The sequence below is a fragment of the Mycetomoellerius zeteki genome, unplaced genomic scaffold (assembly GCF_001594055.1).
Source record: "Mycetomoellerius zeteki isolate Tzet28-1 unplaced genomic scaffold, Tzet1.0 scaffold39, whole genome shotgun sequence".
In the NCBI taxonomy this organism is placed as follows: Eukaryota; Metazoa; Arthropoda; class Insecta; order Hymenoptera; family Formicidae; genus Mycetomoellerius; species Mycetomoellerius zeteki.
In genome coordinates this window covers 601,023-625,249 of record NW_017257381.1, presented here as the reverse complement: position 1 = coordinate 625,249, position 24,227 = coordinate 601,023, and the positions used below count along the sequence as shown (strand labels likewise).

Genomic DNA, 24,227 nt, shown 5'->3' with positions numbered 1-24,227 from the left:
TGCTATGCCATATTTTACCATCTAATTTGCTGCAACAGCCAATCTTTTTTTTCAGTGCAGTGACTATAAATATAACTATATGATAAAAGAAGTAAAACAAATTAATGTTAGTTGTTTTTAATATTAAGAATATTATTTTATAGAGCACTATAATAACGCAATAAATTTTAACTAAATTTTATAGTATAATTTCATAACCAGTATGTAACAAGTTACTCTTAATGTATTATAATTATTTAAAACGTTGTAGAAAATGTTTCATTTTTTATTAATAAAATTTATTTGCGTGTTTGTTTCAGAGTCACAATTTTTGTGTTTACATGTGACAAAATAAATTTGCTACAAAATTGTAGCTAATCTGTATATTTTCTATTTTTCATTAAAATTTAAAGTAACTCATCTGACAAAATTAAGTCTATAATATTGTATTAGTTTTTTCGGAGACATTTTTCTTAGTGTAGATGCAGTATTTTACATAATTTGTCCACGATTTGTTACATTTTACATTTGATGTGAAACAATTTGATACTCTAGTGTTTTTAACGCATTCCAATTTGAAGGTTATATTTTTTATTTTAAAAAACTGATTCAAAAAGGAGATAAGTAAACTTTAACAAATAAAGGAGATAAGTTCACTTCAACAAGTAAAAGACTTTATGAATTTTGCTAAATTATATTAAAGAAATTACAGAAAGAGCGCGCAACGATATCAGTAATAAATCACAAATCAAGGCATTCGGTAAACAATGCAGTTTGGTAAAACATCCGGTCGTGTATATGAATGTAAAGTCGATACATTCACATCGAACGGAGGTCGTCTATGCCATAGTCTATACCTCTATGCTTTATGCGGTCAGTTACGCAGCTGAATTCTCTCGAATCGATTTGAATCGGTATCAGTGGATGACAGTTGGAGAATGGTGATAGCGCTTAGACAACGTCACTTATCATGTCCATTATGAAAATGACATCGACATTAGTTTCCGAAGTTAACGGCAATGGTAGAATCTACCGATTGAATCAGCATGTTGCTGCTTTTATAAGTAAGTTCAAAAAATGTTTGATCGAAAAATGTTTGCTACTATTCTATAATAATTGTAAGCAATGCAAATGTCTTTTTTAGAATAATTATTGAAATAAAATATACAGAAAATGGTAAATACAAGTGAACATACGCGGTAGTGCAGAAATATAAAAATACACACATAAAAGTAAAAACATAATGCATAATATTATGTACAAGACAACATTTTATTTGCATAATATAATTTTTATTTGCATAACTTTCTACATTACATAATAAAATGTTTCAGACAAAGTTTATTTGTTTTTCCTCGTAGAATCCAAATATGTAACATTTTACAGGGGGTCCCATTTGAAACTTTGAAGTTACTCTCCGCTCCTCTTCAAGGAGAAACGGGGATGAATTTTTATTTACGCAGTTAGAAGGGCCTCTCGAATATATGAAACTTTTTCATGAACAACTTTTTGATAGGACAAATATTATATTTTTAGAGTTATTAGCTTGTAACACTTTGCGCGGATCACCCTGTATATTATACATGTATGTGATATCCCTTACAGTGCAGTGTTTCAAAGGCATATTATTTTTTTTAATGTTATACTATGAAATTAAATTATAAATTTAAGCAACCGCCTGTTACGGTTGTATACTATATTAATACAAGAGGCATGCACAAATTTTCAGTACTTTTGAACTGGAATTGGTTGTGCAGATACCGTCTTAATTGAATATACAAGTAATAATCCATATGCTTTTCGTTAAAAATTTTCTATTAAAATACTTAAAATGCTAAGAATAATAACTTGTGACTTAAAATATTAGGAATATCTTTTTTAATAATTCTATTCAAATTGTCTGTATAATCATAATTTCGATGAAGTTTTAAGTCTAACCATTTTCACGCAGATACATGTACGTGATATTCTGCTACAAGTGAGAAAAAACTATTAAAATTATATCCAATTGTTGTATACGTGTAGTGTTTAGAAATATATTACACATAATTCGAATTCGAGCATAGAATTGTTACACAATAAATTAAGAACAATATATATTCAAAAAAACAACATATTAAGAAAAAAATAATAGTAAGACATAAAATGTATTCATATACATTTGAATATACAGGGTGTCTCTTAAGTCGGGGCCGCATTGGGGGTGTAGAGGAGATTCTCCTCGCCTCCCCTTGCGCGCCGTTGCTATGGAGTGAGGCGCGATGGGCCGTGCTACGAATTCGCGCGACGCGGCTTCACCGCACATTGGCTTAGACGTTTCCTTTTTTAATTCGAAAACTACAGCGAATATCTCAAAATGGTATAAGACTTTTTTGTTCCCCTTGACCCATTCTACGCCCCTAATGCGGCCCCAACCTTACTTAAGAGACACCCTGTATATGTATGGATTGTATTTGAATATATTTGGATGGATCCACTTTCAGATCTATTATAATATAATTTTAAGTATTTGCAATAAAATATTGATTTTTGTTGTTCATAAATTTAGCCTCTCTCGGCGGTTTCGCTCTTGGTGTCACAATAGGATGGAATTCTAGCGCCGGGGAAATTCTCCGAAACATCTTAAATGCTAGCGGTACCGAAATCGGCTTTATCGGTGGTATATTGAATGTCGGTGCTTGTATCGGCGTGATGTTTATACTTTTTTTTATCAAGTATTTCAGCCGTATCACAGCTATGTCCTTGACTCTGCCAGTATTCATCATTGGATGGACGTTTATTTGCTGCGCCGGTCAAAAAGTATGCCGTTATGTTAAAAAAAGATCTTAAATTGGAACTGTTTCTCAGCCAAAATGAAAAAGTTTCGAGATGTACAAATTATATGTCATATATTATATATATGTCAAAGGGCTACTTAAGCAGAGTCGAGTGATATATCGAGAATTGTGTTTAATAATGAGAAATCGTTATTAAAGACAATAAAATTTAAAATTGTTATATAAAAGATATCAATATAGGTATTCCGCGAATTAAACAACAAAAACTGTATTGTTATTATTTAAACACAATAACTAGATAAGCATGATTGTTATTTAAAACTAGAATTCGAAACCAAATTATTTTGTATCGGACTCTTTGTTGTTCATCAATCGCTTGAAAATTCTCCTCTAAATTATACGTGTTTAAGCAACAAAAACATTTGTTGCTTAATTTCCGGGATAATTTGATGTCTTCGTTAACAATTTTTGGTAAATATTCACAAAAGGTTAGCACCTTCAAAAATCAATGATCTTGACATATGTTATCAAGGTCATTACCCTAAGTAATTTTCATCAAGTTTTAACCGTCGCTCGTTATTCGTTAAAAAGTTATTAAGAAGAAAAGTTTGAAAAATGATGTTTCTTTTTACCATATAGACAAAAATTTTCTGCTTTAAAATATATTTTACGACTGTCCATGCAAAGCGAGTTTCATCCCACTTCCCCCCCTCTGACAAGGGACGCCCGATTTTTTACGCGAAGCGAGTTTCACCTTACCTCCCCCCTGCTTCAGGGGCGCACGACTTCCATGTGAAGAGACTTTCATCCCATATCGTTAAGTTGCCTCGCATAGAAAGTAGGACGCCCCTTGGCAGGGAGGAAGTGGGGTGAAAGTCGCTTCGTGTGGAAATCGTGCGCCCTGAAGCAGAAAGAGAGGGGGTGAAAATTGCTTCGTGTGGAAGTCATAGACTTATAAGATAGATGGAGCGTTCATACGAGAGAAGCTGAAGACAACATTGAAGGACAGCTCTACTCCAAACATAGTTGTTTCTCTCTTTCACAGTGAGCGGTGGAGGACCAATCAGCTTGAGCGTAAGGCCACAACTCTTGGACGTCTATCTTCGTTGCTCTCGGCCACTCCCCGGCCTGCTGCGGCGACCAATCAATTCACTACTAGAAAAGAAGAGAACTACTCCACGATTGTTTCTCTCTCTTTTTATCAAATCTTCAGCTTCTCTCATCCCTTATAAAAATTTTTCACCGTTTTTAGCCCATTTTTAGCCCGCACGAATGATTAATTTGAGTGGTGAAAACGTGCATTTTATTCAATGAGTATGACTCCGTTTTTAGGTCGCAAACAGGAACTTTTCCGTAAAAATAAGTAGTTAAAACGGATTGCACTCGTGCAGGACACGAGTATATCTGAGTGGTAAAAATGTATATATTATAAGTATTTTTGAGTGGTAAGTACGTGCTGCGTAAATTTGAAGTGAAAAAACGTATATGAGTGCAAAATACTCATTTAGCACTCGTCACTCACATTGCATGTTTTCACCACTCGAAATTATATAATTTTAAAGCTAAAAATTTCTCTTTTATATAGTAAAAAAGACACATTATTTTTCAAACTTTTTTTATTTATAACTTTTTAACGAATAACAAGCAACGGTTAAAACTTATTAGAGCTCACTCAGAGTCATGACCTTAACAACATATGTCAAGATCATTGATTTTTAAAGATGCTGACCTTTTGTGAATATTTACCCAATTTTTATTAGGTAATAAATTTTATTAATAAATTTTTTATTAATAAATGTGATAACATTAGCTTTATTGACTTTTTATCATGATTTTTCACATATTCCCGATGTTTTCCCATAAGCGATACATCACTCTGCTTAAGTAGTCCTTTAATGTAATTATTATAACATATTATACATATAATATTATCATTTGTACATCTTGGAACTTTTTTATTTTAGCCGAAAAACAGCTCTATCTTAACATTCTCTTTTCGTCAAAACGTTATTTGTGTATAATACATTATGTATATTTAATAAAGTGCACGAAATTGAAGTGAGAGTAAATAAGTTATTGTTAAAGCAATCTTAATGCATAGTATTTTACGTTATCTCGCCTTATTGTTAAATTTTAACAACAGGAAATAATCAAATTAGTTCAAGTATCATAAAATTGTTATAATGTCGTAACATTTTATTAAATTTTACAACTAATAAAAATGATGTATAGTAACTAAACTAAATTTGTACAGATTTCTCTCCTTATAATTGGTCGATTCATATGTGGTATGAGTGGTGGAGCATTTTGCATTCTGACGCCAATTTACATCGCAGAAATTGCAGATCAGAATTCACGAGGACGACTTCTTATATACTTTCATCTTTTAATCAACTGTGGAATTATGTATGCCTTTGTAATCGCCTACGTATTAAATGAATACGATACTATATGGAGGTATTTATAATATTGAATATATTATTATATCTCTAACGAAATTTATAAACATAATTACATTCATTACATTTCGGAAGATTATCATTTTAAAGTTTCTTTCATTTTTATCTTCAGCACTATTTAATTTTTAATTACAATTAAGTAGGAGTATTAAGACATGGAGAATACCTCCAAATTGCGTAGCTGTTTTGTTAAGATAATACTCGTGGGAGCCTCAAGAATATTAGTGATAAGCTTTTATCTAAGTAAAAATAGTATTAACGTTAAATGTAATATGCTAATTGTTGTACGTAACATTAAATTTTTTAAAGTACGAATATCCTTTTTTTGACTAATACTAATAGAGAGTGATTGATAAATCTTTATGTTGATAAAATTTCAATTATATTTTTAAGAGACACTTTTGTATATTCTACGTTAATCGAAATACATTATATACAAAGTATAAAATTTAATCGAGTCGGAACTAAATCAGAGAAGTTCACGTAATTATTAATAATAACATATAAAGTGATTAGGTATAACTTCATTTGTGCCGCGACATGCTTCATGGTTGCTTTGGTAAATCTGTTGCCCGAAAGTCCTTTCTATCATCTCACGAAGAATAACGAAATAAAAGCGAAGGATTCTTTAAAATGGTATCGTGGCCAAACTTATGACGATGTTGAAATAAAGGAATTGAAATATCTTACGAGTCATTTAGGAAAGGTAATACGCTATATTTTGTCATCAATAATAGCTGCGAAAATTGGAATATATATATCTATATAGTAATTAAAATTGCTACAATATTGTGTTTATAAAACTATTGGGTAAGGGGAAAAATCCCTTTACAAGTTGGTAAAAAAACTTTTAGCAACCCATATATTCTATTTTAAAAAATTGGCAATTACAATACTTGATAGAACAATGTTTCAGCTTTATGAATCTATATTTTTAATTGCGAAACAATGATTTTTAACGGAATTACGAGCAATTAAGTCAGAATGTTCTTTTTTACTTAATCCGCGAGTAACTTAGGAACAAAAAATCGTAGGAACATTTTCAAAAAATGATTTTGTAGAGAAAGCTTCAAGCTTTCACAATAGATATTCGAAAATTTGCTCAAATTTTTTTGGGCACGCTACAGACCTACAAAGTGAAAAGAAAATTTTTTTTGTCAACTTGTAGTTATCTATATGTAAAAATTATAAAACTCACATAAATTCAAAAAATATAGTAACCATTTGAAAGTAAAGATTTCAAGCTTTAAAACCCTTTTTCTAAATTTATATTTTGATAATATTTAACGAAGATATTGATGGGGAAAGGTCTTTTTACCAACTTATAAAAAGACATTTTCCCTAATGTATCCCAGCAAACATTATTAAGTATAACTGCGATGTAACATAAATGTAAAATATATATTATATATATATATATTTACAAATATGTTGTATAGTAGTTATACTTATGTTTGCTGAGATCAGTGAGTCGATGAAACAAACGTCTGTAGGATCTCTTCAAGCAATAGTAAATACACAAAGTTAATCCGTTTTTAATATATTTTTATATACATAAACTATTTAAACTTATTAAACACTGCACACATTTAACTTAGTCTATTAAATCTTTATATTCTTAGTAGATGTAAAATTACTAGTGTGTATATTTGGAATTTTATTACTAAAAATATATTTTAAGTCCAAAGAAATTTTGAAAATATATAATACATTGTGATCAATATGAGTTTTACTATTGCTCAAATGTACGTTTACATGGAACAGTGTAAAATAAGATTTTCTTTGTTCTTGATTGATTGTGATGAATATACACAGGGTAAGTGAAAAGTCCCGAATCGGTGAAATACCTCGAAAACTAATCATTTCCGAAAGAAATGTTCCCTCAAAAGTTGTAGAGTTTTAAATGACCTATTCACACACTGATTTGGCTAGTCTGACTTTGAGTGGCGTCGCCAAGTTCAGGTCAAGGTTACGTCAATTTTTTTTAATGGAACATCCTATTTTTAATTCCAAAATCTAATAGCCAATGTCAAGAGCTTTTCAAAACACTATAATCCCCCCAAATTTCCCAACTTAATTATTCAGAATCATGTTCTGGATAACATTTGTCAGGATCAAAGATCTATTGGAGATATTCCTCTTATTTTCATTTTTACGTAAAAATGAATTTTTATATAGTGTAAAAATGAAAATAAGTGGAATAATCTCCAATGACCTTGATCTTGACAAATGTCAGGACATGATCCTGAACAACATTCAAGAGATTTTAATCATCGGCCAGACACCTTGCGTACCTAATGCTGGCGATACTGTAACTTTCAAGCCTTATAACTCGAAAAGTACTTTATGAAAAATAACTTTATTGTAGTGTTTTTTGTAAAGCTCTTGACACCAGCTATTAGATTCTAGAATCAAAAATAGGGTGTCATTTAAAAAAAATCGATGTGACCTCTCCTTGACGACGCCACCCATGGTCAGACTGACCAGATCAGTGAACAGATCATTTAAAACTCTACAACTTTGTAGGAAACATTTCTTCCGAAAATGCTTAGTTTTTGAGATATTTTACCGGTCCGGGACTTTTTATTCGCCCTGTCTGTAATGAACAATACTGTGTAAGTTAAAATTAAATATTGCAGATTACTATACAAATAAGTTAAAATGTTTTGTAATATAGAAGTTAAAATAAGTATTTTTTAAATAAAAGGCAAATAAGTAAAATGATATGCCTTTTGTTCTAAAAATTACTTTAAAATTTCACAAAATTATATTTCATTGTAATGTATTTTATTGTAATGCTTTTTATTGTAACGTGTAAAAAATTCAAAGATATTTTTTTACAGATCACAATAAATGTTCTTAAAAATCGATACGTCGTTAGTTCCTTCTTTACATGTTTCTTTGCGTTCCTGACTCAACAATTAAGCGGTGTTAATATTATGATTTTCCACGCATTAACACTCTTCAATGTTGGCGGATCAGGTGACTTAACCGGAAACGAACAAACCGTCCTTATTGGTGGAGTACAAATCTTATCTTGTTTCCTAGCGATGTATCTAATAGACATAGTCGGACGACGAATACTGCTAATAGTATCTTCGATACTTATGGGATTGTTCCTGATATTGTTAGGTAACCGACTTTCTATGATTGATGTCCATCATAGCAAATAATACGCATGTCCCTTAATCCTTCGGTACCATTCTATAATGCTTTGTCACATACGTACTTGGATATTGTGAAAAACATCGCATAAAAATTAAAATGTTATTATATACATTTTGTTCAATCCAAAAGCCAGATATTAAAGAGTATAATCGTAACATAAACCATAGGGTAAAAGCACTAGATGATTAGGCACTAATTCCGGGTAAGATCACATTTTTAGTTTAAATAATTATAGTATTTTCCATTAATTAAATGGTACATATCACAAGATTCTTTAACATTTGTTTTATTTCTTTCAAGTGTCATTTGAATTCAATTTATTAGGAACAGCGCTATACATTTTATTGATGTCGTGAACTAATTAAATATGTGAAGTTAACTAACGTATGTATCTTTAAAAATGCATTCAAAGAGTAATATCATAATTGCCTTATGATTTTTATAATAAGTAGAAAATAGCATTAGATTTCAAGGAAAAGATCAACATTATGCTCAGTTCAGATTAAATGTGTCCGTGGGTGTTGTTTAATCACTATATGTTATAACGATATCTTTATTGCGTAAATTTATTAAATGTTTAAAAACTTGTCAAGTCTTACAAATGATGCTATCCTAAAAAGATTCATTTTAAGTATTAAAATAGAATATAAAATAGTGTATATGTTTATTTGCAAAAAGAGTTACTATTCATAATTTAACTGTTTTTTATTGTTAAACGTTTAATTTTCATTAATTTTTTTTAATTATTATTAATTTTTAACTGTCACTAAATAAACTTGAATGTGTAAAAATAGCATCACGATCCACAATTAGACTCTAAAACTAGATGTATCATTAATTATAATTTCGTTATATACAGAGTGATTCAGAACAACCCAAGTGTTCCTGAAAAAACGTATTCCTGACCTAATTCTAAGATGATTTTTCTTTTATAAAAATTTTGTCTGAAGCTTAGTTTTCAAATTACAAGAAGAAATAGCATATCATGGGCTGCGTAGAAGAGACGGGCAGGAATGGTCCTGAGACGGTTAGACGCAGGTAGAGACCCTTTAATCAGAGTCGCGACATCAGACAGTTAGTTTTGATTGGTCCACCATTTTTCAGCAATTCCCGTCTATATTCGAATGTCTATATTGTAGGGCGATGCGCGTATCGATACGCTAAAATTCGTTCGCAAATTAACCTATTTTGCGAAAAATGGATAATTGTCATTACTTTAATTAATTTAAATTAAAACATATAAAACGATAATGAAATGGAATAAAATCATCCATAATGTAATCTGTATGATCAATCATGACTATTAATAATTTATTAATTGTTTGATATTGTTTTGGATAAAAATATGAACTTTTTTTAAAGTGATCTACTAGTGATTTTACCCTATCTTTATTAATAAAAATGTTAAGCCCAGCACAAAAAATAGAAGAAACTTCAGATATACCGCACTAAGAGTGAGCACCGAATGGTTAAGAACACAGTTATAAATGTTTAAAATAAATATGAGTGTAAAAAGGTAATTGTGATTAAGAAAAATTACTCCTTTGTCACTAGAAATAATGTAATCGAAAAACTCAATAACAACAAAAAGTTTTTATTATGTGCGTGTATGTGTGTGTGTGTGTGTGTGTGTGTGTGTGTGTGTGTGTGTGTGTGTGTGTGTGTGTGTGTATGAAAAACATAAATTAATGCATATTTGGCAGTAAATGTTTCTATAAATAAAACTAAATATAAGTAAAATAATTTCAAATTTCAATTTGCAGGATGGTTTTACAAATTGAGGGATCAAGACCCAGAGTATGACGACATATACTTTTGGATGCCGCCAACCTGGACAACTCTCTTTTTCGCCGCTTTCAATGTCGGTGTCGGACCGATTTCATGGGCGCTATTAGGCGATACTTTTCCTATGCAAATCAGAGAGACTGCCGTTGCATGTGCAGCTGCTTTTAATTGGGCGCTATCTCTGATAGCAACAATGACGTTTGGGGAGATGCTGGGTGTCCTTGGTGTCTCAAAAACCATGTGGCTCTTTGCTGGCTTTTGCTGGATAGCTGGAGCACTTTGCGCCCTATTTGTAAAGGATACTCGTGGTTATAGTCTGGCCAAAATACAAAGAAGCTTTAGCATTGAGGATGAGCAAATAGAAGTGAACAGCATGGAGCGAATTTGAGATATCAGATTGTTGCAATAATGATGTAAATATCTCGCACTGAGAAAAATGTCTGATTAGATTAATAGGAATTCTGGTTAAAAATGGACGAATCAGAATTTTATGATTAAATCTATTAGGATTCAGTTGAGATAACCGAAATTCCAATGATGTTAGAATCTTCTACTTCGTCTATTTTTTAACAGATATTTTTCTCAGAGCGGTAATTTTGAAAAACGGATAATCGTTGAAGATGAATATTTTTTGATATATGATACGGCAATGATTAATAGCTTTCATTTTATTTTTTATTTTTAATTTACCTCGAAGATTTAGTCTTTTTTTCTAGCGTTTTGATATAAGCTACAGCACACGCCAACTGTCAATAGTGTGCTTTAAAAATTATAACATCATAAATCATGCAAAATAAATATTCATCATATTCTGCTAGCTAAGATACAATTTCAAATCTAATCATATCGTTATAAATAATTAACATCTCATCTCGATAAATCAATAAATTGGCTTTATTGCAGTTGTCAGCAGATAGAAGATAACTTGGTCACGAAGATTTCGTTCCAAAGAATCTGCAATAAATTTATTAAGCTTACCATCAAATAAAAATATATTATAATAACCCAGTAAGAAAACGTATTATCTCATTCTACAATTGTGGAATATTGAAAGTGGCATTCGCGTTAGTTGGCAATCCCTGAGCGGTCTAAAAAGCGGAGATTTACTGTATTTTGCTTTAAGTTAAATATACTGATATATTTATATATATAGATATAGTGTAATAAGTTTTCTTGACAAAGTCAACTTTTTAACAAATTCAATAAATAAAATTGAAAATAAAGGACTCTTAGTATTAAATAATAATGTCAAGAAATAAAGGGCATATAAGATCAGATTCTCAAATTTACATATAAAAATATGACCGTGTAATTACATAATAAAATTACATAAAACAATTCTAAATATTACAATATACATATGACATGTTTCGGCATCATGATTGTACCATCTTCAGATATTTAAAATATGTGCAGTAACAATGTTGTTAAATGTTGAAATTTTATCGCAGAGAACAAACAAAAATGAAATAAATGAGACCGATAACCAACAGCTAGGTAGGACGAAATTGCTCACATTCGGTTGGAAGACCGGATGTTGTAGAATTTCCAAATGTTCTAATTATTATAATGAGATTAGAATTATAAATGACAAATGCAAGCAATATCATCGCTCATTTGGCGAACTTATCGAAATGGCCATACAATAAGCCTTCACATATATTCGATGTTTGGCAGTGTTACATAAATATTAGTATAAATTTCAGTCATTATATAAAATTATTTATGCTGTACATTGTTAAGTTATACGAAAAAGAAAAAATCACACGAGAATAGAAATTGTGTAGTTGTCACGATATTCTATTACTGACTTCAAGAACCTTACATTAAAACATAAATCTGGCGTTGCAAAGTCATGTTTTGTTTATGATTGGTATATAAGCCTTGTGAAGACTTTCTGTCTGTAAGTTTATGCTGTGTTTCTGTTTTTTAATTGATTATTTCTGAGATTAATAATAATAAAAAAGAAGGGCTACGAGCTAAACAATAACCTTTTAATGTTCGAAGAACAGTACAAACATACTCGTATGTTTCGACGCCGATCGGATCATTATCAATGTAATAAAAATAAATATAAAATTTGAACAAGTGACATTCTTTAGCGGTTATAAGTAAGAGAGATATAAAATAAAGATATTGAAAAGATTAAAATAATTTACTGTCTATTAGTCGATAATCCATTGTATTAAAATAGTTTCCTGTCTCTTAGTCAATAATCCTGATTTCTGAGATTAATCGTTTTTTGTAACAAGGTTCTTCATCTAAAATTTTAATATTCTCCCATTCGAATTCGTGTCCTAGATACAATCTATCTGTTATCACAGAATGAGTAGACGTGTTCTATCAAATGTGATTACGATATTCTGTAATCCTAGTTTTTAGTTGTCTACTCATCTGTCCGACGTATGATGCATCGCAATCTTTGCACGTGATTTTACAGACTACACTTTTCTTAAATGAGTGAGGGAGAGGATCTTTTTGAACTTTTATGAATTTCTGTATAATTTGTTGGAATTATAAAAAGAAACTTTGGTGTCAGTGCTATTAAATTATTTTTCTGTGATTGAAGGAATGAACAGGACTGTGAACCATGAGGTTCGGATATTTGAATTTTCAATGTTAGAAAATTTTAATGTTTTAGTCTCTCGTTGCAAAAAGACTTTTTTTGTTAATGGTGTATATTGTAAATAAATGATGGACACTACTCCGATAGCTTCTTATACAATGTGTTTAATAAGTAGTTTCTTGAGTTACACAAGCTCGGTGGCATTATGACTAATGGTTATTCGAAGAATGCTAATGCAAAAGATCCCGCACTAATCTTATGGGAAAATGTCTTTCTGTGGATTTGTCTAATTTTTGAATGTTGTAGTTCTCTTCATTCTGAACAAATGTCTCAATGGGCACGACTTATGGCTCCTATGCATACTTACGGCTCCTATGAGCCCTTTCCGCGCTACAAGCCTTGAAAAGGCCAGATTTAACATGTATAGGATGTTATGCATACATACTACGCAGTATGACGGGTTGCATAGCGGACTTTGCAGGGGCATGTGCTGTTCAGTGGTAATGACTGCGCGGTGTAAATAATGACAGTGCCTTTATACCAATAACATTGAGAACATTCCACTGATGGACTTGAATAGTAATCATTGTGATCATTATAAGAGGAGCCGAAACGATAATTAAAGATGAAAAATTGAGTTTTTTTAACAAGTTATGCGATAAAACATTTTTTATATATTTTTTCCGAGATTGACCATATTTCTTTGGAAAGTTGTACGCCCCGAAGCATGGGGAAGATGGAGTGAAAGTCGCTTCGCGCGGAAGTCGTGCGCCTCCAAGCAGGAAGGGAGGTGGGATGGGAGTTGCTTCGCATGGAAGTCGGACGTCCCGAAGCAGGGAGAGAGATGAAAATAAGTTCCTGCTTTAAAACAAAAATTATATGGGAAATTAATGTTTTCAAAGACAATTTTTGGCTTTAGAGCAGGAAATTTATTTCCTTCACCTTGACAATATATCTCAGGGTCAAGGTCATCAAAGGTAGATCCGTTGGTTTCAATATTTTCAAACAAAAATTATATGGGGAGAGGCGGAAATGTGACGTTATTCCTTAAACTTTTTTTGTTAATAATTTTTTAACGAAGGGCGACTGCCACCCGAAATCTGTTGAAGGTCATTTAGGGTTATGATGTTGACAACATATGTCAAGGTCAAGGTTATTGGAGGGTGGTCCGTTATACTGCACATTTACCCTTAATAATTTATAAGTAACTTTTAAATAACATAGTATTATTTTTCTTACAGAAATAAAATCGCAATTAGACAAAACATTCTGCAATTATTTCTTATTTTCTCAAACTAATTAATCATACATATTTGTCAAAATAAATAATTAATTACTGGCCAATTTAACTTTGCCAGCAGTTTACAAAAATATATATCCTTATGTTTTTTCTCCCGTGTAATCCCGTAATAACTACGTTATTTATAAAATATTTATAAATTATTAAGTTTTATTATACTTATAAATTATACGTTTAGTTTAAAGGTACAATTTTAAATTTACATTACCCTTTTTCGAATAACCATTAGTCATAATGCACGGATATTTAGAAGGGAACGCGCGTCTTGAACATGCCTCGATACTCCTGCAAATTCAAATGGATAGACATTTATGACGCCGTATGTACACGATTGTAGTACCAGAATGGTTTTGACGAGTAATGCCATCTTCTGTTGAGGCTCAAAACTTTTTAGACGAGATCTACATAAATCAGGTGAATAATTTAGATTATTTCATTAAAAAAAACGCTTAATATGTTTTTGAAATACATTTCTTTCATTTCATATGATTTACTTTTAATAAGTATTTCACGCATACAGTTATTATTATTAGATTTAGTACTAAATTACGTTACACACTATTTACTATTGCTAGAAATGTTACAAACATATCTGCTAACAACGAGATAGACGTACTACGATGGACGTTGAAGTCTGTAACAAATATTAATCATAATATTGATTTAATATTAGGAAATGGTAATATTACTTAATTTACTGTTTTAATTACAATACTATTTATTTACTATTTGAATTAATTATAATTACTTTCATCATCTGAATCGCGTACGCCACACTGTCGATGTCCTAACGTAGTTTTTCTTTTTATTGGTGTGTATCCGGGAATATATAAACTAGGAGCTTCGAGTTTACCCATGGATAAAAGCTTACTAAAATCTTGCTCCAATTTATTGGCAATTGGACCTGAAAATACAATTAAAACGGAGATATAATTAATTAAATTTGGTAGCATGTTTAAATTAATAATTTTTCAATAAAAGTACTATTTAAGTATTTAACATCACTGTTTTCCTTTTGAAACATACATATATTTATTAGGAAGGGATAAGTTTGTCTACAAAGTAATATTGTAGCTTACAGCTTCGTTTACACACAACCATATTGTACACAGCGCATTGCACATAGATCGATACACACACGATCTTATTGCGTACATCATATTGCATATGGTACATTGTCAAATTGCACTACACAGTGCATTACACACATGATCGTATTACACAACATATTACACACACTATAACACAGCGGATTGTACATACGACTGTATCATACATACATATCACTTAAAAGCATTCTATAAGACGTTGCTAGTCTCCCATCACCTGTCGCAGTGCTTCGCGGCAGCCAATTAAAAGCGTCAATAATTCTAGTGATAGGGCGTTTGCCACACATTATAGAATGCCTTAAATGATACATGTATAATACGGTCATGTGTCCAATGCGCTGTATGCAATACAGTTATATTTGCGATGCGCTATGTGCAATATGGCAGTGTGCAAAATGCGCTACGTGCAATACGATTGTGTGTTCTACCCATTTTACCTGCAGCGTTGGTCGCCATGCTGAGGCAAAAGATGGATAAAGAAATATATAATTTTTTTATTTTTTCTAGCTTTGGACACAAAATACACCAGCGTCAGGTATATTAGAATGTATATTTTAATCGTGAAAAAGAATTTTTATTTTGTGACACTACTACGAAGAAATTGGACAGGAACAAAAACCTCAAAGCGCTTCAGCTTTATACAGGCGACTTCAGCATGTAGCCACCTTCCCACAATGAGAAATTCGGTCGAATCAAACAAAACTTTTGAGACGAATGAATTTTGTTGATTAAGTTTATACATATAATATGTAATATGTTTATACAGAGTGTCTAGCAAAAACCGCAAAATATTTCGTGCGTGAATAGAACAGACTACACTGAGTCGAAAAGTCCTATACCATTTTGCGGTGTCAGCAATAGTTAAGGAGATATTAACGTTTAAAGATAAGCGAATAAGAGCGGCCTACTGCTGCCGAATGTACAACCCACTGATCGCACGGCGTGCGGGCCGCTGGGAGTGGGGATAGCGCCGCGCCTGCTAGGCCATCCTCACTCCCAGCGGCCCGCGCACCGTGCGATTGGTTGTACATTCGATAGCAGTAGGCCGGCCGGACGCTCTTATTCGCTTATCTTTAAACGTTAATATCTCCTTAACTATTGCTGACACCGCAAAATGGTATAGGACTTTTCGACTCAGTGTAGTCTGTTCTATTCACGCACGAAATATTTTGCGGTTTTTGCCAGACACCCTGTATATGTATTACGTATTACAATTCCTAATATCTACAATGTTGCAGCGATATTACAGCGCAATCTGCAATGTTGCAACGTTTCTGCAATGTTAGTGCAAGTTTCTGTGCTGTATGGGCACATCTCCCTGCCTAGGAGGTTAAATTTCCCACGTGAAACGAGGTCCACTCCACATCTTCTATACGTTATTTCATAAACTACTTTTATTAATAATTTTTTAACAAGTAACGAACGACAAATAAAATCTATATTACTCGAGATTACGACCTTAATATAACAACATATGTTAAGGTCATCGAGGCGGGCTCCCTTATTCGATATTTGTATTACAATAACTTTTATTTCAAGATTTTGTTCACACCCTGGTGAAAAAGTTTCGCTGAAATTATTCCATGTTTTGGAACATTTCAGCGAAATTGCTGAAAATTTGCTGATACTTCACTGAAAGTGAATTTTTCAGCTAACATACTGAAAAATCACTGAAATCCAACCGAATTTTCTCTGAAATTTTCTGAAATTTCTTTGAAATTCTTACTGAAATTTATCTGAAAATTTTGTTGAAATTTTTCTGAAATTTTTTCGAAAATGAATTTTTCAGCTAAAAATCGCTGAAATTAAACTAAAATTTTTTTTAAACGCTAAAATTTTGTTGAAAAATGTTCCAAAACGTGGAATAATTTCAGGAAACAAATTGTCATTGGATATTTAGATAGAGTCGCGGTCAGTACTTACCTTTGAAATGCAAAAGAAATTGAATGCATGCACCATTATGTAGTATTCTGGTTTTTCTGCTGTCGATGGATAACATCCATTCAGGAATACCCATCACTTTTCTTACATCTTCTAAGAATTGTGCTCTGCGAAGATAAGAAAATATTAGGAAAAATCTATCTGTTTTTTTACATTGATTTTTTCTTCGCAAAAGTAGATGCATGCCAAGCACATAAAGGATATTTAAAAATGTATGTGCATTATTAAGTAATGAACTAACTGCTCAACATTTAGATATAAAATCTATCTAATTAGCCAAATATTATTGCTATAAATCTAATACAAAATATAAGTAAAACGTTTCTTTAGATTATTTTTATCGAAGGATGTAAAACCAGCCAAATGTGAGTCAATACAAGGTGTTCACACTTCGTGTGATTAAAATCAATATATTCAAAATTTAATTACAGATGTTTCGATCCCATGGGATGGATTTTCTTCAGTGTACAGCAAAAGCAATCAATAATATGGATTGACACAAATAGTTAGAACCAGAACATCGTTAATCTATTGCTCAATATAAATTCATAAGGAACAAACTCGTCTGTGGTATTTGGATGAATACTCAAACTTTCCGTTTAAAATTTTATATAAAATTATGTCAAATTGTAAAATGAAATTAATCCAAAATGAATATTTGGAACAAATGTAGATTTACATTGAACTCCAATTAACGATGCACCATTATACAATATACAGTACAGATAAATTATGTGATGTGAACTAGTGAGAGAGTGACTAGCAAATGATTGTTTTTGGACTACGTGTGCTATTACATAAATAAATAGATAAATAAAATCAAACGATGGAGGTATCAATTCTTTTTAAAAATAAGTCAATCTAACATGTCATCGATTCTTTTTAAACAAGTCAATATATAATAAATCTAACACGTCACTTCATAAATTTAATTCTTTTTTTGATTGTTAATAAATATCGTCTCCGAAATTAGTCTTTTGTATAATGATTTTTCTTCATCTAAGATTTTGATTATGTCCCACTCGAAATGATTACTATTTTTAATAAGTACATAGAATTTTACTTTATATATATATCTTTCTGTGACTTCCACTTTGATTTTACGCAAAAAATATAAAACGATCTCAAAATCAAAACATAAATATTTAGCCGACTGGCATTTAATCATGTCAAATGATTATATATTTTCTATAAATAAACAAGAGTAATACCTTGATCAAAAAGTTCCCGGAATTACCACCAGGTGATGCTCTGAGTCAGCTGATTTGAGTTCTGTTTTTTTGGTTAGGTTGCCACATCATCATTGACATTTCCACCAAATTTTATCACAGTACTTTGAAGGGGACTTATCACTTTTGACGAATAAACTTGTATCTTGAATTTTCTGAATGAATTCTGGGAACTTTTTGATCAAGGTAGTATATGGCTTATCACTCTTTTAATGTTACTGGTGTTGTTACCGCGTTGCTTGATGTACACGATATCTTATATAGTGTCGTAAATAACTTGTACGCAACACTTACACAACAAATCGCGGTGGTTTCCTAATATTTGCATATTTAATGATATTATTATCAGGTTCAATATTTGTACAGGCGAATCTGTTCCCACTAAAATCTTTATCAAAAATGATGATAGATTTGCCCATTGCGGATATCGGTCCATCCAGAGGAAAATTGAGATCTGTAAATATTTGTCGCCTTTCTCCAATATTAATAGGGCCTAGACGAGACGATATATCGCCAACATAACATCTAAGGGGCAAATCTGGACCACATTCTTCTCTGTAAAGATCATCCTAAGAAACGATAAAATAATTATATTGATAGAAGCATTTTGATTGATACATCTTAACTAATTAAAGTAAATGTGAAAATAACAGATTCACATTCGATGACCTTTATTGTGAAGATCATACCACTGAGTGACCTTCAGAAGGTTTTAGCCAACTTCACACACGTGAATGTAGATCCACGAACGTTGGCACGGACATATCGTCAAGAAAAAGAAGAAGACTACGGTCGATTGCGACGTATCGTAGATTTTATATTGTGCTGGAGGATCACTTAGATGATTTTGCGCATAACGTTGGTCAACGGATTATACTGAATCACGTGCAGTCTTAACATTGCAGTTTTTAACATTGTAGCAGAAATAACACGTTATTTTTGAAACTTTTTTGTTAATAATTTTTGAACGAAGCATGATCGCTAAAACTTGAAGATCACTCAGGATCATAGCCTTGATAATATATGTCAAGATCAAGATTATCGGAAATAGATTTGTTATTTTTATCATTTACCCGAATAAATACATATGTATATTAATAAAAAGTTTTTTAGATTAAATTAAAAGGTATATTTCAAGGAATCAATAATATTTACGTTCAATGGATCAGCTAGTTGTGTGAAATATGGATTCCATATATATCCCGCTGCTACACATCGCGTATCCTTTATTTTCACCGCAGCATCTACACCCACAGGATTTACATATATAGCCCAATTATGATTTCTGGTCTAAAATTGAATACGAAATTAATATAATGCGTGTTAGATATACATTCGATAAATCTCATTTTCTTACGACATTGCGATTATGCTTTCCGGGATGTCGTAAATTTACTTCGATTATTGTCTCACTCTGGCTACCATCTTTATAAACAAGCTGCGTCTACAATTGTACATTGTCTCAAAAAGTTATGTATCTTTCATATAAAATTTTTACGTAAATTTTATTTGACAAATTACCATTCTTATATAGCCATACACAAAGCCTTGTGGATGATGAAATGACGCTATGGCACTTAACTCATAGGCATCAGCTGGAGAATATCCTCGTTCTATAGTGGAGCAGGCCCACCTAAACGCAAAAATGACATATTAATGCACTAAAGTAAGATTAAATAAAAATATACTCGATGCAAGCATTGAAAGTCCCAAATACATACTTTGAAAATAAAGTTAATATTTTGAAAAAATGATTTATGTTATAATTAAAGAATGAAATGAAAATAATGGCGTAGTAGAATAAAAAATTTAATTAGTTTATGTATTGGGTTGGAGGAAAAATTCTGCGGATTCTTTAATGGATGACATCGGTGTTAGAAAATAGATATCATGTGTCATTCAAATGCCAATCTGCCGCACATATTTTGACATGTCACAGTACGCTTGACATTTGGCAGAAGTGTTTGTTTTGGTCGGACGTGTTTTGCATGTACGGCATAAAAATAAAATGGAAGAGCAAAAGCTGCATTTTCTCAATATTTTGTTGCTTTCATGAAATTTCAATAATTCTTTCGCACTCAATATTCTCTAAATACTTTGAATAATATTTCACTCTTTAGAGTGAAAATTAAGCTAGTCTTAGAAAGAAATAGCTTAATTTTCTACCTCTAACAATGAGACTTTATTCTTCAGAGTGAGCTGTTACTTTGAAAGTTTTAGAGTGTATATTTTATCATCAAAATCAATTACCTTAAATTTTTTTCCTTTTTATGGATCACTATACTGCGTCCTAATATGCTCCTTGGGCCAAACAGAGGTAACATTGTGTCGTTGTATGTTATTGTGTATCTCTTTTTATTATCTAATGTGCCAAATTTTCCGCTTAAATCACCCATCTTATATTGATCCAGCGTACCTTCTTCAGCAGCTGGAATATAGCTATTGACATCTAATGGATTCCAGGGTTCGTAGAGTGATGTCCCTTCGCATGGAAATTCTAAACCGTATTCTACAGAAGCCTGCAAATTATATGTAGTGATTTAGCGTATAAATATCTGTACATATACATATGTTTATACATAATATATGGGGTATACCACGTGAAAGGAGTCCACCTAAAAATAAACTGTTTGGAATCTTTAAAATAATCATGAAAATATGTAAGTGGACATATTGCATAATATTGAAAATAAAAAAATAAGTATTATATGCACCCAAGATATTGGAAATAGTCGCAAGGAGTTCTGCTTTTGTTGTCATTTGTAATTAAAATTACAAAATACATAAAATTTGTATACATGAATTTTTTAGGATTTTTCTTGTACTTACAGATAAAAAAGTTAATTTTAATGAGAAAAAATTAATAGTGTGGAAAAATAAATTTTTTATCTTTAAGTAAATAAATGAAAAATTATATCCACTTTTAAAAATCTGAAAAAATTCTCACATATATTCTAATACATGTAAAATATGATGCCGCAAAGGAAATTTTGGGATCGCAATGGGATCCACTAGAAAATTAATTTTTTCCTAAGGCAAAATTTAAATTTTTACCAAAAACTTGATAATATCACTTTATTAATGAATCTAATTATTTAGTGACTAATATAAGACCCGATATAATAATTTATTTTATTGCAATCAAACTATTGGTTCCTAATCTAAATGAAGTTGTTTCTTAAGTGAAAAACTGTTAGCGTAAAAAAAAAGGTATTTGTCTTAATGTAAATGCCTATAGGCTCATGAAGAAAAACATTTTCTTCGAAAATTTATTATTTTCACTGCTTTCATGAAATTTAAATCAATAGAGACTATTTTTATTAAAAAGCAGAGAATTTTTCACATAAGAAATTGATTCTTTCATATTTTTTAAAATATTTACTATGGGGTAAAAAGATCGATAGAATTGATATTTTCAAAATATCAAGGAATTACAATTAGTCCCAAATATCAAAATGCCTGCACAGTGATATCATAGTGCCTACACGCCGTGCGGATTATCCGGCTCAGGCGTGAGCGCATATCGCCACATATATGCGTTGTCATACAGGTATATGACTCACATTGCGCGGACGCGTGAGGTCATACACGTGTGACCAATATGAGAACGTGTCTGATCCACATGTGAGATTCATATGATCCACACACGTGACATCGCACCCATTGTACCCACTGGACGCCCATTGGTCACTCATTGGACGCTTATCATTTTGGAAACAAAATTTTATTATCTTTTTTTTACTGAAGTTGCTTCATATAAAATATTTGTGCAGTATGTATACGTATGATTTTACATGAAATTAGATATTTAAATTGGTTTTGAAAAACACACTTGTACCTTAGTGGGATTCGAACCTGAGATCTATGAATCTCCTGGATGAACTCTGGATCATGAATCTCCTGTCTTACTCAGTATACCATTTCTTTTATTGGTAAATGTGCTGCTTATTGTCTAATTATATTATAACCAACACGCGCAATTATTTAGATATAATAAAAAACAATAGTATTAAAGCAAGGTAAATTCTAGTTCACCATGGTTCAGTGCGTATATGTATATGCGGTATGTGCGTGCATGCGTGCATACGTGAGAGGAGTCCGTGGATGGGGGAAGTTAGTCGCCAGGCTTGAGGTTCGAGGAAGGGGGTTGATGTCACTTGACGAAGGGATCGAAGAAGAGAATTGACGTTACTGCGCGAAGGGACCGCGGTAGAGGAGGACAGGGCCCGCCATGTTGTTCTCTCCCTTCCACCCATTGTAGGATTTTCTCTCCAACCCGTTGCGGTCCTATATTTATCATCTTATTCATGTTCTTTCTTTTCTTCCCGTTGCAGTCCTATACCTAACATTATTCGCACTTTCTCTCTTCTTCCCGTTGTATTCTCTCCTACGCTGTCTTTTCTTCTCACACATGATTTTATTAAACAGACATGGTGTTCATTTTACGATCTTTTAATGATACGATCTAGCATCTAACTATATTTTTAATAATGTAATGACCAAGCGCGATTTCTTATCAACTAATTCAATATTCCGTATCTACCATTTTTATCTACCATCTTTAAACGTTAATATCTCCTTAACTATTGCTGACACCGCAAAATGGTACAGGACTTTTCGACTCAGTGTAGTCTGTTCTACCCACGCACGAAATATTTTGCGGTCGTTGCCAGACACCCTGTATAATTGAGGATTGCCTTTTCTTGAATGTTAAATTATTATACACATTTATGAATCAAATGTTTAGAGTAAATGATAATAAATTATTATAATTAACTATTATAATAATTTATTATTATTTACAATAATACTGTAATAATAAAAATGAACTGCAAAAATAAAGTATTCATTGAAGAATTACGCGTACACCTATGATTATTCTTAATTCTTGACATACATGAATGATGTAAAGTAAATACGTATACTGTAAAACATATGTATTTACAAATTTGCACCATAAATATTACCGTATGTATGTGATATCCACTCATTTTTCCATCGAGACCTTCGAGAGATACTTCTACGTTAGTAATATCGTATTCAGTCTGTTGCAATAACTCCAATTTTCCTCTTAAGGATGTTTGTTCGCCATTACCAAACCAATTTCTAACAACCGCTTTATGCCGGTGAATGCCACCAATACTAAAAATATGATTACACTGTTACTAGAAAGAATGTAGTTTTTAATCTAATTTAATTTACTCCACGTTTATTACATTGTACAGGCTAATCGATCTCCTCTCGCAACTGGACCATGATCATCATAAATAACTAAACTTCTGCCAAATAGTGAGTGAGATCCAGATAAAGATAACATCGTGTCAGTAAAAAGTCTTCGAGTCAGTTTTGAGGCATTGGTTTTTCTGCCGGCAATTTCTAGTGTCCCATGTCTTGTTAAATCACCCAGGCGACACAATGAAGCTTCTGCAACGAAACACGAATTCGGCTTCCAGTCCACCTAAAATGTTACAGTCCTAAATATAAATAAAAGCATTACGTAAATAAATGGGTATATTACTATATGTAATAACAATGTGTTAAAAACGATGTAAAATAAGGTAATTAAGATTGATATTTCAAACAGAAAGATTTTATACAACCAGATTTTAGAAAATATATTGCTATTGTAACTAAAGATTTGGAACATTTTTATAATTTTTGAAATATATCATATTCTCCTTATAGGTACAATAATTTTATTAAAATGTTAATATTTATTATTTATGAATATATATTATTTATTATAGATAGAATTTAAAATAAAAGTAGAAATAGAATTGCACATATTTGTAGTATTAAAAAACAAAGTTGATTAATGTACACAGAGAGAAAAATGTTTGGTATTTGTAACTATAATTATATATTACTATAATTATGATTATTACTACTATAATAATAATAACAGTAACTATAA

At 31.5% G+C, this 24,227-nt stretch overlaps 2 protein-coding genes across 2 annotated transcripts in view; one reads left to right on the top strand and one right to left on the bottom strand.

Moving 5' to 3' along the window:
• The first annotated feature begins 803 nt into the window (after positions 1-803).
• On the top strand, positions 804-10,560 carry LOC108726139 (facilitated trehalose transporter Tret1). The gene is made up of 6 exons (XM_018453530.1): positions 804-1,043; positions 2,528-2,778; positions 5,011-5,213; positions 5,732-5,921; positions 8,059-8,347; positions 10,147-10,560. The coding sequence occupies exons 1-6, from the start codon at positions 950-952 to the stop codon at positions 10,554-10,556; spliced, it is 1,437 nt and encodes a 478-aa protein (XP_018309032.1). The 5' UTR covers positions 804-949; the 3' UTR covers positions 10,557-10,560.
• A 4,000-nt stretch (positions 10,561-14,560) lies between these two features.
• Positions 14,561-24,227, bottom strand: part of Rsod (Related to Sod) — a 26,412-nt gene continuing 16,745 nt past the window's right edge. The window contains exons 10-19 of the mRNA XM_018453512.1: positions 23,530-23,771; positions 23,281-23,455; positions 20,564-20,832; positions 19,835-19,946; positions 19,671-19,757; positions 19,469-19,603; positions 18,608-18,882; positions 17,067-17,191; positions 14,783-14,938; positions 14,561-14,668 (exon numbers count right to left, since the gene is read on the bottom strand). Coding sequence (XP_018309014.1) covers positions 14,586-14,668; positions 14,783-14,938; positions 17,067-17,191; positions 18,608-18,882; positions 19,469-19,603; positions 19,671-19,757; positions 19,835-19,946; positions 20,564-20,832; positions 23,281-23,455; positions 23,530-23,771 — 1,659 coding nt within the window. The 3' untranslated portion in view covers positions 14,561-14,585. The remainder of the gene's footprint in view (positions 14,669-14,782; positions 14,939-17,066; positions 17,192-18,607; positions 18,883-19,468; positions 19,604-19,670; positions 19,758-19,834; positions 19,947-20,563; positions 20,833-23,280; positions 23,456-23,529; positions 23,772-24,227) is intronic.

Bases quoted from the DNA above. Each gene is read 5' to 3' on its own strand.
- LOC108726139 (XM_018453530.1), top strand. From the start codon at position 950: ATGTCCATTATGAAAATGACATCGACATTAGTTTCCGAAGTTAACGGC. The intron at 5,922-8,058 runs GTAATACGCTAT...ATTTTTTTACAG, and splicing joins TTACGAGTCATTTAGGAAAG to ATCACAATAAATGTTCTTAA. The intron at 8,348-10,146 runs GTAACCGACTTT...TTCAATTTGCAG, and splicing joins ATTGTTCCTGATATTGTTAG to GATGGTTTTACAAATTGAGG.